At 43.1% G+C, this 15975-nt stretch overlaps 1 protein-coding gene across 1 annotated transcript in view; it reads right to left on the reverse strand.

Moving 5' to 3' along the window:
• Nucleotides 1–2797: 2797 nt before the first annotated feature.
• Nucleotides 2798–15975, reverse strand: part of tcf20 (transcription factor 20) — a 14637-nt gene continuing 1459 nt past the window's right edge. Inside the window, 6 exon segments of the mRNA XM_046843924.1 lie at nucleotides 2798–3882; nucleotides 4649–4741; nucleotides 4838–4887; nucleotides 5585–5678; nucleotides 6336–8371; nucleotides 8374–14075. Coding sequence (XP_046699880.1) covers nucleotides 4676–4741; nucleotides 4838–4887; nucleotides 5585–5678; nucleotides 6336–8371; nucleotides 8374–13207 — 7080 coding nt within the window. The 5' untranslated portion in view covers nucleotides 13208–14075 and the 3' untranslated portion in view covers nucleotides 2798–3882; nucleotides 4649–4675.

A 15975-nucleotide genomic window follows, 5' to 3' on the forward strand; every position in this document is an offset into this window, starting at 1 on the left:
ACACTGACTACACTAGACATTGGCAGTTGTTTGGAGGCTGAAGAATCTCACACACATTCTCCAACACAGTGGTCTGGACCCTCCAGCTGTATATAAATATATATATATATATATATATATATATATATATATATATATATATATATATAACTGTCACTAGAAATAATTTCCCAACAGAAACACAACTACAATTCCTTTGTTTTGCAGCAAATCAAAACTAATAAAAAGTCAGTTTACCATAAACTTTTGTCGTTCTGACCAATGCGGTGCTGTGTTTAAGCTTCACGACAACAATAAACACCAAACAACAACCATGAGTGGTAAAGAAAAAAATGCAGAGGAAAATAAAAGTTTCAAAATGAGTGAACAGAAACGTGGTTGTATTGAAAGCTCTGGAGATCTGCTCTGTCTGGTTTTTGTACAGAACGTGTTTCCTCTTTTTAAAAATCCACCGTTAAGAGAAATCTGAGAGATGAGAATTTGAAAGTAGGAATGAAATTGAACCTGAACACTTGTGAACCAGACTTCAAATTTATTAGCAAAACAATGCAAAGATCAGAAGTTGCACTAATTGTGAGAATCCTGAATAGAAGGAAATGCGCCTTTTCCGTGATGATGTGTGATGAAGTTTTATTTTATGAAGGTTTAATTAAAAGCCTGTAAGAAGTTTGAAAGCAATGGAAATATTAGTTTTTTCAATGCCGCACTCTGACCTCAGCCTCTAAGCATGCTGGGATATGCAAAGAACAAATTCGACTGTGCTGTAATGTATATGTGAAAAAAAAATCTGTGATGACTTTTTGGAGCTGAGGTTCAGGGTTTGTAGCCTGTAGGACATGATTGATGTTCACAGAATTTTTTTAAATGGTCCCTCAAAAGAGGGGGAGGGTGTGTGTGTGTGTGTGTGTGTGTGTGTGTGTGTCTCTGTCTCAGGGTTCAGACCCTGCTGATTGTTGAAGTGTAATAGAGTGATGTTTTTTGCTAATCTGGATGCAAATATGCTTTTAATTCTAGTGTAGGAAAATGAGGTGATGTTTAAGTTTCAGTTGAAGATCATCAAGGGTTAAAATATTATAAATCTCAGGGGTGAAGGTGAAACATTCATGATTACTTCTTTCATGCTGACAGTGACAGTCCTACCCAAGTCTAACCACCCCACCCCTGAGGCAGGTAGGAACTGAAGTTCACACTAAAACAGGTCCACATGTTTAATCCTTTAACAGCATGTTTTATTAAAGGGGTTGATCTTCCACTTCCTGCTGCTGCAATAAACAGAAAGCATGGGCAGGACCAGAAGCCTTCACATCCCTGAGCTTTCAGGTCCAAACCTTCCATTACTTTTATTAATCTGGCATTAATCTTGATCTCATTGTGTTACTTGTACTGTAAAATCATCTGGCTGTGTAGAAGTGCTGCCCTCTGGCGGAAAACCTGAGACTTTACACCTGTCCGTGTTTTCATGTCAATAAGAATAAATCAACTTTTATCATTCCTCTTCACCCAGTGTATCTTCTCCTCCATCCATCAGTCCATACTCGCTACCTGAAGCACTGGGCATGATGTTGGAATATCCAAATACACAAGTGGACATGATATTTAATTGTTGTATTGTAAAAAAATCAAACCATCTCCTCAAGAATCGGAATCGTAGCGGTTTAGTGTTGAACATGTTGGTTGATCCAGCCGAGTTAGAACCTTGTGAATCTGGAAGCCTTTAAAAAAACAAAAAGACAAAATGGTCAATTCTTCCTGCAAATAAATAAATAAAAATAAAGTATGGATGTAGATGAATTCATGCTCACCTCTGCATTCTTCTGACCTCAATTTACTTTTGGTTCCACCTGCATGCCACATTTATTCTTCTTTCATTTTGACAAATAAACCGTGAGAACTTTCTGGACCTTCCCACCCTCTTCTAACATTATCCACATTTACACCAGTGGTTTTCAGCGGATGTCCTTCTGCAGAACTGGACCTTTCTCTACCTTTCTCTACGTTGAGCGGGTGAGTAGCTGCTTGACGTGGCCTGGATTTGATCTCATGACCTTCTGATCAGAGACTCTGTTTAAACTGATGTTTAAAAGATTCTGGTAAAAGCTGAAGTTCTGACTGCACTTTTTCACTCAAGTTAAAGTAAAGAAGTTTCAGCTCCGACATGTTCTTCAGTAAAAACTAGTGATTATTACAACCTGTTTTAGTGTCACGCTGGAAACTGATCCTCACATCATATTAATATAAAATAATTTCAAATGTTGTTCTCTAATGAATGTATTCAGGCTGAAGATCCAGTATGTAGAACACAAGCAGAGAAAAGATGATGATGATCAGGAATGTCTCAGTTCTCATCACTGACTCCCTCTGTCTCATCCACGTTAACCCCAGACTTCTTACTGCCTCCTGCCTGCTCACTGTGAGCTTCAGAAACTAGTCTACATCTGTGGTGAGAGAGGAAATGATGCACCAGTGGACTGAAAAAGCTGCACAATGACAGGAAACATGTTGATGAGCTGAAAACGGAGCAGTGGGAAAAAAAATATTGATCATTTTACCACATAAATGAAAATTAATGTAATGAGTCTGGTGTGAAAATGTAAGAAGTAAAACAGATTTGTGTAAAATGTAATAAGTGAAAGTAAAAAGTGCAAAAAATAAATAGTGAAGTAAAAAAACTGATACCAGAAAAATCCACTTAATACAATAATGAAATATTTGTTCATTACTTCCCACTTCACCCATGCAATGTTCAAACACACACACACACACACACACACACACACACACACACACAGGGAGACAGTGAGTTTTCAGGACTTCCTGTATTGATGAAGCATATACATATCAACAGTTTTGTAGTACAACATGTTTCATATTCATTTTTTTCTCCATGATTTCGATTTTTACAAGAATAAAAAATGAGCAGGTGGAAATGAAATGTACCTTTTCATCCTTATCTCTATGGCAACGAACAATTTTATTTCTGATGGAGGAGTTTCTGGCGCACACACACACACACACACACACACACACACACACACACACACACACACACACACACACACGTCTTTACTCTTGCGGAAAATTAACCTCATATTTTTTCCCCTTGAGTCTGAAATGGTGCTTTAACCCCCGAATCTCCTTCCAACACACCGTGTCCCCACCCCTCCTGCAGTGCATTGTGGGAGCTCTGGATTTTCTCCGCTTTGCATTCAGACTACAAAATGGCAACAGAAAAAAAAGAAAGAATAATAGTGCACTATGTAGGGAACAGGGCGCAATTCCAGACAAAAACGAAACAACACAGGCACGTCATCGCCACACACACACACACACACACACACACACACACACACACCTTCAAAGGCAATAAATGTCCGTTCTCCACGGCAACAATGTCTCCGTGGCAACAAGATCTGGTCTGTGTGAAGGAATGACGCCGTAACGGAGGCATAAATGAGGAGTAAAATACTGCTATAAAATCAAAACAGGTAAAAAGTAATGAACTGAATAATAATAATAATAATAATAATAATAATAATAATACACGTGGGCTTGTTGTTCCCAGAAACACTGCTGAATAACAGAAAGAAAAGGAACGAGCTTTAAACAGAATTCAAATCATACGGAAAAATTTGCGTTTCTTTTTTTCCATCTGTCTTCTGTTCTTTATTTCTGTCCTTCTGCTGTAGTGATGAGTTGATGGTTCCTCACGTCTCTCCCATGATACACGCAGAGTGTGAACACAACGGCTTTGCGTTTCTCACCACTGGGTTTTTCTTTCGCTTCTTTAGAGAAAGTTTATAGTTTTTTGTACATTCGGGTCAGATGATCTGGAAATTAAGAAAAGCGCTGGTCTCGATCCTTCTGCTCGGTCACGCTCACCGTCTGCACAGAGAACACACACACACACACACACACACACACACACACACACACACACACACACACACACACACACACACACACACACACACACACACACACACAGTGTCATGCAGGAAACAGGAATTTTGTTATAAATGAAGTTCAGCTGAAATAAAAATGTAAATCTGGCAGGTTCCATCTCCTCCAGACGCTGAGCTCTGGCCCTCGAGACAAACACGCCGTCTCAGACACGGAAAATGGCCATATACAGAGTGACTTCCATTTATATCTAGCACCTTAAGCAGTAAACTAGAACCTCCACAAAGGAAGAAAGAGATACTTTAAACACAAGTGAGACTTGAACTAAGAAGCTCTTTACTGTAGAACAGGACCAGGACCAGGACTGTGCTACACACTGAGCTATTAGGACTTCCAGCTAACACAGAGTACAGCTCATGCTCAGGGCAAACTTACAGAAGGAACACAGTCAGGGGCCACAGAGTCAGGGGGCCACAAGGCAACAGAGTCAGGGGGCCACAAGGCAACAGAGTCAGGGGACACAGGGAAACAGAGTCAGGGGGCCACAGGGCCAGAGCTTCACAGGGCAACACATTGATTTTATATTAAACTGCATGAGGGGAAATGTACAGAAAATTACATCATCTATAAAAACTGAAAAGGCTAAATGGTAGTAACGAGAGAGAGAGAGAGAGAGCACGAAAGAGAGAGTATGAGAGAGAGAGATATGGATGGATGGATGGATGGATGGATAGATAGATGTACTAACATTGTGATGATTGTGTGTAGTGTGTCTTCAGCCTCGCTCTGACTGCTCCTGGTGTACAGCTGCAGGTTTGACTGGCCTACTGATCTGTGGAAACTGGGGGGTGGGGGATATATGAATATAATAAGTAAGTAAATAAGAAAATAAATAACTAGCCCATGTGTGAAGGGTGATGAAGGTGAGGGGTTTTACCTTGTGCTTTGGACACCTCAAGGAGAAATTATCTTCGTTTAGACAGCAGTCTTTAAATAAAACAAACAAACATTTAATCAGAAATCAAAAATTCAACCGGCAGCAAAGATACACATAAAACATACGCAAAGCTCAGCATTTCTGCCTCCGAGTGCTGATGTAGAGACATCGCGAGTCACATGCTCGAATCACCATCTCCATCTTATCAGAAATGATGTGTCAAAGTTTCAGCTGATTTTTCTGTCAGTTTGGTGTTCAGAGCGACCTGAGATCCCGAGTCAGCACATTTTCCCCAATCCATTACTGCACAATAGTGTGACCAGACTTGTGACATTAGCTTCCTGCTAATGTACTTTCTGCCTCAACCTGACCAGAAATAATGCTGCTGTGGGCGGAGCTACGAGAGCAATTTGCAGATGCCGTCGACTTGCCGGCCAGTGCAACAAATGAAACTGGCGTGAAGTCTAATTACATACCGCCATGCAAACATGACTAAACATTTTAACGTGAACTTGCATTAATATAGAGCACTGTGAACGGGGAAACACAAAGAATCTCCCCTCTCCCTCTTTCTCTTTCTCTCTCTCTCTCTCTCTCTCTCTCTCTCTGCTGGCTTGAGCTTCATCATAATTGACCAGAAAATTTGCATCACCTGCTTAATTCTCAATGTATCAGGATTCGCAAAATCCTATAACGTATCTGGGCTTGTGTCATCACATATTAAAGGAAGTAGGAGACATGCCTCACCTGCCTCCACAGCACACAGAAAATGATACCTCAGTGTGCAGCCTTTACTATAGCAACCCAGAGTGGAACCAGGCATTTCACAATGAGAACAGCTCTGAGAGAGAAGATACAGAAAACATGTTACTTTAATATACAGAATCAAAATTAATTGCAAAGTGATGAAAATTCATGTTAGGGATTTTTTAGGAGAAAACAAACCCACAATGGACCACCTAACACCCAAATTATCTCTAGAAGCACACACTGAACAGGCATAACATTATGACCCCCTAAAGAATATTGTGATGTCCCCTTTTGCTGCTAAAACAGTTGATACCTGTTGAGTATTAACATCATGAACTTCTACAGCAGTTTAAGATACAGTCTGTTGGATCGGACTACACGGACCAGCCTTTATTCCTCACGCGCATCAATGATCCTCGTCCACCACGACCCTGTCACCAGTTCACAACTGTTCCTTCCCTGGAGCACTTTTGATAGATTCTGACCACTGCAGACCAGGAACATACCACAAGAGCTGCAGATTTGGAGATGCTCTGACCCAGTCGTCTAGACGTTACAATTTGTCAAACTCACTCAAATCCTTACGCCATCAGTGTTCTTTACTTCACTGCTCATAATGTTAGAATGTCAGAATGTCAAAGTTCTAATGTCAATGTTCTAATGTCAATGTTCTGCCTGTTCGGTGTATAATCTGCATTTCTTCAACTAGTCATGAAATGGATATTGAAAATATATGAATTCAACTCACTGTATCTCTGGCACCATCAAGTGCCTCCTGGAGGCCATACAATCTTCCGTTGACCAGGTAAACCCCACTAGTCCAGACAATGCAGCTCTCATGTACCCAGAGCTCCTTTGGATCTAAGGGCACCACAGGGAGCTGAGCAAGCTGAGCCAAAGGTCCCATGGAATCAAGGCTGGGTGGTGGAGGTTGGAAAGGCAGTGAAGCTTTGCTGTTGATCAGAATCGTGCGGGGCAAGTCCTCACTAGATTTGTGTCTCCGCTTGAAACGTGGATGGGAAGTTAGCTTGCGATGCTGCGGTCGCTGCTGAACATCATCTGGTTTCTGCTGCCTTATCTGGATCAGCTCGTTCTCTAGTTCGGGTGGATCTAATGAAATGAGCGCCCCTTCTGGCACCAGATTCCAATTTTGCTCGGGTGCCTTGGAGGTGGTACTGAGGCACGGCAGGGTTTCACTTACTGCAGGGGATACCGGGTTTGTAGCTTGATTCACTGAACAACTGGTGTCTGCTAAATTGATGTCTGGAATATATACAGACTGAATGTCTGGAACAGTTAATTCTGTTGATACAGAAGAAGGATTAGACCCTGCATTGGTTGCCCCAGTGTTCGACAAGTTCTGTCGCATTTGTGGTTGGTTCTTGGGAAATTTGGCAGCATAATCAGCTGGGTAGAAGGGACCATAGAGATCTCCAAGATTCTTGTAATTTGCCCATTTCTGGCAAAGGCAACACAACAAACGCCCAGCATGTCCAGTCTCGGACATCACAGGACCTTGGAGGACGTATCCAGATGTAGGAATAGACTTTCCAGTCTGCATGACCGGATCATTCGGCTGATCAATCCCTTTTTCTTGCATCTTCTCAATTTCCCTCTCTTTTCTGACCATCTGAGATACCAGAGAAACATTTGAGGCACAATCAACCACAGAAGCTCCATTCTTGCCTTTCAATTTCTCATCTTCGGAATTAACGACTGTACAAACAGCTCCAATCTCGGTTATCTTTCTCTCAACATGTACGTATGGTGAGAAACCATTTTTCCTATTGTCTTGTAATGTGCCTGCATTTCCCCCTGCAACAGTCTGAGGATCCAGCTCTTCTTTAGAGGTCATTCCTCTACTTTTCCTCCACTGTTTGCTTTTTGAGACAGGTCCTTCATTCCCCTCTTTTCCCTTTCTCTGCCTGTGTTTTATTGGTTTTATATCCATCTCAGGCTGGATGTCCTCTCCCTCTAGCTCCACCTTTACTGGTTGGCTCTGAATAGCAATCTCCAGAGGGGGACAAGGTTTTTGTTCAGGTAAAGTTGAGGTGATTGCTTCTCCTGCCATGCTGGAATTCGATGCAGGCTGAGGTGTAACAGCAAGAGAACCAGCTGGAGGAGTATGAGGAGCTGACGTTATATTTGAAGTGGAACATTGCACTTGAGCACGTTTTTGTTTATTTACACTTCCAACTGGTCGTCCCTTCTTTTTGCCTGAAGGAAAATAACCTTTGGGAACAAAGTTTTCTTGATGTTTGGAGTCTGAGTTGGTCATTCTTGGTGAGGCTAACTCACACTGTGAAGGTCTGGAGAGCAAGTGGTGTCCTGAACTTTGGCCATGGGGTGGGGTTGTTCCATAGAAATCTCCTCCAGGATAATCATCAAAACCCATGCCAGTCTCCTGAAGCTTCTGCCTCAGTAGGTTAGCAGCAGACTGCTCTCCTCGTCTCGTCTCCAGCTGCTGGTAGGTGTTAGTGAATTGTTGTATATCGGACAAAGCAGATGAGGATGGAGGAGGGGAACCTTGCACAGGCCGAGGCAAAGGAGGTGCTGGGGGAAGGGGCCCCAAAAGTGTAAACTCATCCTTATCGTGATCATCTGTCCCAGGCCCTGAAGATCCAGCAGTGCCTAACCCAAAGTCAAAGTCGGTTGGCAAACTTCTCAAGCTTGTACCAGAAGACCCAGTCACAACCTGTTTGAGAACTTGAGAATCACATGAATATGCATCTTCTGCTCTGTAGGGCAAAAGGTCATCTAATGTTTGAGCTTCATCAAGGTAAGGTAGACAAGAACCTTCTCTGTGAGGTGCATTTTGGAAGGTGCTCCAATTTCTGGGTCAGGTATATCAGAACTGTAACGTGAGAGATCGGAATAATCAGCGTCTAAATGGCTATTACTGAAACTAGCTTTTTTATTTGGAGTGATTTTTTGAACAATTGCTTCCAGTTTTAATCCCCGTCCTTTTCTTGGAGGTAAAAACTTTGTTTTTGCCAGTGGGGGTGAGTTAGCACTTGGAGTTTGAAACGGTGTGGTGGGAGAAGCTAGTTTAGGACGAGAGTCTACACTGCTTGAATCACTGTCATTTAGGGGTCTAGATTCAGCTAGCGGAGAGTGATGAGATGACACAGGCCTGTTTCCTGAAAAATCCTGATGCTGCCTCTTGGCAGGAATTGGAGAAATGAAAGAGCGAACTCTCCTCCTCATCATTAATGGATTGGTTTCTGCTGAGCCCCCTGTTTTGCTCTGCCGATGTCCTTGAGGAACACTTGCCGTAATGCTACTGCCTGAACCACCTGAAATAGCAGATGCAGGTGGAAGGAACGACTTTGCTGAATCTTCTGTAATCCCTCGGGAGACATCGGGCTCCAGGGGCTTGGGACCACTGGTTGGTACAGAGATAATAGACTTGTGAGGAACCAAAGAGTGTAGCTGCGGGTTTCCAGTTGCTTCTCTTTCAGCATAAGACTCCCATATTTTCATATCGTAGTGAGAACCAGGGTATGAGTGTTGTCTTGATATCTTCTGGTCAGGGTTTTGAGTAGAGTTGTGATGGATGGAAATATCTTTATGTCTATTACTGCTGGCTGGCCAGTCAAATCGTTCACTAATTCCATGGGTGTGCTGAAGAGGAGCGTGGTGAGAATATGCTTGTAATTTGTTAACTGAAAGTGGACCGTGACTTGGAGATGCTAATGAATGGAATGAACTGGGAGAGGGATGAGGAGTATTCCTTTTGGGTCCATCGGCAGCATCACTAAAAACATAAGCAGGAAAGCTTGCAGAGGATCCATCAACAGTCTGGGAATAAGGCTTGCATCTGGGGGGTGATGAAAGGGGATTGGAGGGAATTTTTGAGTGATATAAGGCATTGCTGGAGGAATCAATAATCCCTTTTCCACCACTTTGTCTATGCAAATCAGAATTCCCTTCCATTGGTGCATGTAAGGACTTGCTAGGTTCTTCCTTAGTTAAAACTGAACTGTGCCCATCTCCAAGTTGTTTTCCAAGTTCTTTTGCAATTATCTTGGGTGCTTTTTCTAAATCATGCTCTTTATCAGGCACATCCTCCTTACCTTGCTCACTTAATACAGAGGACGAGAGTGGGTGCTGAATAACTGAGGATCCAGACGTCCCACAATGACTTCTTTCTTTCTCTAAAGTGGTCCGTTGTGAGGGAGACACGTCACAGATCACTGAGCGCCTTTCTGAAGATAGCGACATCTGAGATTGTGTCTGATTTATAGAATCTGCATTACGAGACAATTCTTGGTCAGAATCTTGTAAAAGCAACTGCTGAACAGCAGATGGTGGAGTAGCCAGACTTGGGGTTTTTCTGTGGGGCAAGGAATAGTCTGCCAAATTAATGTGCTTAGGAGGAGTTACTGTGGAAGGATCCAAAGATGGCTGTATACTGGTGGAATGGCTGGGAGACACTGTTATTGTGCCCTTCTCTGATGAGATACCTTGATCCCCCTTAGGCCTTTGTGCTTCAGAATCCCAAGAAGAATGGAGAACACCAAGGGCGATCTCATGGTCTGGTCCATGATTTTGAGAGTGATGCTTTCCTGTAACCAATTGCTGAATACCACCCATTGCTGATTGGTTCATCCCATGTAGCCTCATGTTTTCTGTCATACGATAGGGAGGTCTAGTGTGGTAATGATGCTGGGACATATTTTGAGGTTGATGATGGCTACCAGATGTTTGTTCAGGACGGCAATAGCGCCGATCCAAATGGTACCCTTGGAGGACTTCTTGTAAAAGACTGGGATATGGTTGCTGCAACTGTGAATTCCCATCATGGCCTCTTGAACCTACACCACTTTTTGCCATCATTCCTAAAACAGCAACATCCTTTCTAGACGTATAACTGAAATTAGACTGTGACTGAGGGTAGTCTTGATATCGGTTTACACTCATTCCACTCCCTGGTCCAGCACGTACCTTGATCTTTGCACCCATGCAAGCACTGTACGGCATCTCAGGACTGCAGTATTTGTAAGTACCGACTTGACAGTTATTTGAGGCCACATTTTGCCCAAACTCAGTTTTTGGGGTAACGTCATAGTGTGCTGTGAATGTTTCTATACCAATTTCGCCATCTCCATTGTGACTCCCAGAATCCCTAAACATGTTTATGGAATGTTTCTCCTCAGGATAGCCAAGCTTGCCCATGTCCGATGAAGTGCCATGGTGAGATGGAACCTCTGTTTGCTTAAGAGCCTCAGGACTTTGTTCAGAACGCACAGAAACAATAACTCCAACTCCAGCATTGGACTGTTCTGGGGTGTTTATGGTTCTACTGAGAAAATGCTGTGAGCTGGTTTTCTTGTCATCCTTTTCATTCTCACTCTGTTCAGATGGGCCTGATTGTTCCACCTTTACACTGGCCAAAGTGTGAGTAGTTTTTCCATTGTCCAGTTCTTGATGTGAAGCCTCTTCGTGTTTAACTGTGGTTTTCTCATCTTTCATATTTGCAGACTTTTTCTCCTTCAGTTCAGGTTTTTCATCACTGTGACTAAAGTCAGGTTCAGTTACACTATTCGATCGTACAGAGTGAGTAGGAGATGATGCAGCAGATGATGAGCCTGAGGGAGCAGGTGCACAAGATGATGCATTTGGGCTTGGTTCTGGAGGAACACAGGGTGGAGACGAGGAGGACGATGTTTGGGTTTCTGGTGCCTTAATCTGTGAAAAAGGTTTTGCAGCCTGACTTAACGATTTCTTGGCAGAACCCTCTATGGCCCGGTCATCCATTTGTAAATGGTGACCAGAAAGGCTTTGTCCTGTCTGTGCCTGATTTGCAGTTGCTGAATAGTAGCTAGTGGGTTTGGATTCAGCTCCATCAGGTTGTCTGGCTTTTTCATGTTCGGAATGGTCACTGTTATTCTTACTTGCCTCCTCTGACTCAGATGCCAAAACATCTCCACTTTCTTCATTTACTGTGCTTCGACCAGCCACACTAGCATTTCTATGTTTCTGCTGATTGCTAGCTATCTGCTGCAGGAGAGGCTGATGTGTACTATCTCTTCTTTTCTTCTGAGAGAGTACAGTGTCTGTTAGTATTGTATGTTGTACTGTGTTGGGCAAATTAGCCACTTGAGATGTGAGGGCATTTAGACTATTCAGTCCAGGGTCTTGTGAAAGCTTGTCCTGTTGGTACAGGGACGATGAGGTTTCTTCTCGCTGTCCACCACGTAGACCCACCCCCATTCGATTCTGATTAACAGCAGAGATCACAACACTACCACAACTACTAATACTGCTGTTAGAACTTGGAGTTGGGCTCAGCTGTGGCATGGTATGTTGGGTCCGAATATGACTGTGACTACCACGGGGGTTTAAAAGTGAGGAGTGCAATGATGCGGAACTGCCCAAGCCTTCTGAAACACCCATTAGTGGAGAGGAGGAGGAGCTGCAGCTTGGAGAATGGACAGCAGATGGAACAGGAGATGAATTTGATATTGGGCTGAAATTTTGATTAATTTGACTCTGCTGGTTTTGGGACTGCATGGGAGATTTAGAAATGTCCTGGGAGGCATGCTGTGGTGCAGCAGGACTTAAGGACACAGAGGACTGATGGTTTTTCGGGTGTGCAAGGCCAGGAGCTGCATGCTGCATTTTCAACGGTGTGTCGTAGGCTGCTCCAAGATTATGCTGAGGAGTGCGACGAGAGGCATGTTTGGAAACGAGCTGGGACTGGGGGGAATAAGGGGGGTGGTTGGAAGAGGGGTAGTTCTGCCCTGGATTCTCTTGTTGCCCAGAGCTGGCTGAAGCTGCAGAACCTGGAGTGGTGTTTGGATTGGAGTGAGTGGGTGAGTTGATTTTGGAGTCCATGTTTCCACTGCTCATTTCATACCTTTGTGGTGGAGAGTTGTACATTCCAACTGACGCTGTGGGCACATTAAGAGGAGGGTAGTGCCCAAAGTGAGACGGTATTCTGTGTCCAGACAGAGGATAGGCCCGGTGACCTTGATGTAACCCTGGGTGTGAGGGGTATTTTTGGCTATGTTGACGCTGGTGCAGTTCAGCACCTGAAACCGGCTGTATTGGTGCATTCTGGGCCATACTAAACTGTTGGGTGGGAGAAAATGAACCACTACCACTGCTAGTACTATTTCCATTGCCACTCCCGGTAGCAGCAGTTGCGCTATAGTCCATAGGGTAAGGGGACATCATGCCAGAGGATGGCCCAGTCCCAGAAACATGTCTGTATTGGTATTCCATATTAGAGTACCCAAACCCTGTTCCGAAACCTCCTCCTCCTCTCCTGTTCCTGTCTCGAGCACTCACTGAAAAATAATAATCCATGCTTTCCTTTCGGTAAGAGCTGCTACCACTTCCAGCAGCCTGTGGTATCTCTCCGGCCACTCGCCTGGATCCGTAGCCATGGATATGGGACGCTTGTCCAGGGTGCTGCTGCCCACGTAGGTGTGGGTGCTGCCCATGACTTTGGAGGATTGATTGCGATTGCTGCATGGCAGCATAATCTTCAATAGTCCTTGGAGATATCTGAGGATCTGATATGTGGGGTGGATATGGGGAACCAACCAAGTTTCCACCTCTGCTAGGAAATCCTGGAGGCAGAGTAGCAGAACTGTTGGAAAAGTTCTGCATTTTTTAGTGTTTTGGTAAGCAATTGCTGAAGAATAAGACTATTTTGAAGGGAGAAAAAGCTAAAACATAAAGGAATGCTGGAAATGTGTTTAAAAAAAAAAAATTAAATGTTGCACAGCAGGTTGGAGCTGAAACATGAAAATCACAACTGCAGCAGCAACAGATCAGTTGAATCGGTCTGAAAGGAAAAGGGGGCAAAAAATACCTCCTGATGTGAAAGTCAAAGGATGTGATGGTGACAAACTTAGCAGCAGTCACATCCATTCAGATAAACTGGGGTCATAATTTCCACGCTGTAGTCATTCCAGCTTGGCACTAGATGCGTCCTTGTGCAAAAATAATCGTCATCACATGAGTAGCAAAGATTTCTTAGCCAAGAAATGGACTAAGTGCTGGAAAAATAATAAAAGTGAAACCAAAAGTGCAGTTTTAGTTTTTCTTCATTCTGGTGAAGAAGTCAATGGTTGGGTGAGTTTTTCTTTATGTCAGTATAATTAAAGATGTTGTTCGTGTAGCAAAACACAACGATCAGCGAAACTCCTCATCAGGATGGTGTGAGGTTCCACTGATGATCTGAATGTTTGTGCATCAGGATTAACACTTTACACTTCTCTTCTGCTTAACACTGTTCATCTCCTTTGCTTCAGGGAACACGAGAAAAAGAAAAGAATAAATCACTGCTCCTCGCTCGTCTTCTTTGCTCAAAGATTTGACTTTTTTCTTGTTTAAAACTTTTTCGGTATGCAGTCCAGTGGAGTTCGGCTCGTAATCCTTGGCCTGCTTTCACTACCGCGTGCTCCAAACTTAGCGTTTGGAAAAGTCCTTATGTCCATTTTGTCGCCATGTTTTGATTTGATAATCAAGAATTCTGAAAAAAAAGCAAGAGAAGGAGAATTAGAACAACAAACATTCCTTTATTACCACTTTTACTTCTGTAAAGCTACTTTGAGACAATATCCATAGTTAAAAACTCTCTACAAATACGAGAATTACATTAAGAGCCACTTTAGTAGAATTTAATGCTAACAAATGATCAATTTTAGTAAATAATACGCTGTAAATGATATGAAAGGAATAAAGCGAGCATGTGTTCTATTAGGAAACATTTCACCTGCACTGACTGTTTTCAGAAGTTTATCACATTTTATTAAAATACTCCCTGAAGAAATGAGCAAAAATGTAGCTGCAACATGAATTCCAGAAAACTGAACTGGTCTTTAGGTGTAGATATTGAACGTTTCAGTGCAGACTTCAGATCTAAACCTCCCCAGTTTCCAGCTAAAATCACTGAAGGATAAATTATTAACCTTGTGTAGGTTATTCATTTTATATAATTATGAACATTTAGATATGAACAATTACGACTTGAAACTTCTGCTGGATACAAATTCTTATATTCATGTTTTTAAATGCACAACTCAGTTCTGTGGTGCTGCTGAGGAGACTGGGATTCCAGCAGAGTTCATTTTGTTCTTGTGAAGTGCCGCAGTATAAAAGAGAGTAAAATAAACAGGGTTAGGGAATTAATGCTAATGTGGCTATGTGAGAGAGAGAGAGAGAGAGAGAGAGAGAGAGAGGGGTAATTAATTAGCACAGGCCCTAATGAGCGGCTTTGGCACTTTAATGGGGTCATTAGTCATGAACCTGCCCCGTGACACGTGTCCATTGTCTCCTATACAATGCAGATTACTTTATGGCCTCTGCCTCACAGCTACAGAGTTTCTGCAGCAGAATGGTGATATCCACCACAAGCTCTTCCACCGAGAACCAATCATCTCCTCGCTCCAGCGACCACAGGCCTTCCCATTCTCCCGCAGTTGTAGCATTGGGGTGAAATTTGAACAGCGGTCCAGGCGTCAGGGTTGGGTTTCTAACATGCCGTGCTGATTTCATGCCAGTTCTAAAATGTGTTATTACTAGAACGTTCTTCCAAGCGCACGTTTTAGATTTTTTTTATTGGCATGATGGAGAAGGATTCAATGATTATATCGTGCATTCTATTGAATGCATTCAATAAACCGCTTCATCTTGTTACAGATCGCCAGCACAGGTTCTGGACGTCACAAGATTCAGGCGAATGAATGATTAAAATTTACACCTGAACGATGTTGTACAGCTTTACACTCTACATGTTCCCCCGCTTTCCTCATATACATCGCGTTAGAATTCTTTGGTGGGCTGAAAGACGGCTGCTGATGAAGTTTCGGCGGCACAGGAAATAAATCCTCACTCTGAAGAAAGCCAGAGTGTGTATGGAGACAACGACCATCTCAAATCCAGAAACAGAAGGAGGACAGTGTAGGGTGAGGACAAGCACACGCATGGACAAGGACCGCAAAGAGCGCTCACGCACATTACTATTCCACATCACAACCCTGAGCCCTCACACAGATCTACTGCACATGCTCACCTACAGCAAAACCATCTCAGACTCACATCCACATGGATCATCTCAAACAGAACATCACAAATGTGATAGTGAGTATGTTTGGATTTTCTGTGCGAGTCCATATTGAGCTGATCATCAATGCAGGAAATTTCTTTATTCAGTAACAGATCTATCAAGAATAGCTAACTGTTACCCCAATACACCAACACACCAACACCTCAATACCCAAACACCCCAATACACCAACACCTCAATACCCAAACACCTCAATACACCAACACCCCAATACACCAACACCCCAATACACCAACACCCCAATACACCAACACCCCAATACACCCCAATACCTCAATACACCAACACCCCAATACACCCCAAT

Source organism: Silurus meridionalis, chromosome 29, assembly GCF_014805685.1.
Source record: "Silurus meridionalis isolate SWU-2019-XX chromosome 29, ASM1480568v1, whole genome shotgun sequence".
Classification (NCBI taxonomy): domain Eukaryota; kingdom Metazoa; phylum Chordata; class Actinopteri; order Siluriformes; family Siluridae; genus Silurus; species Silurus meridionalis.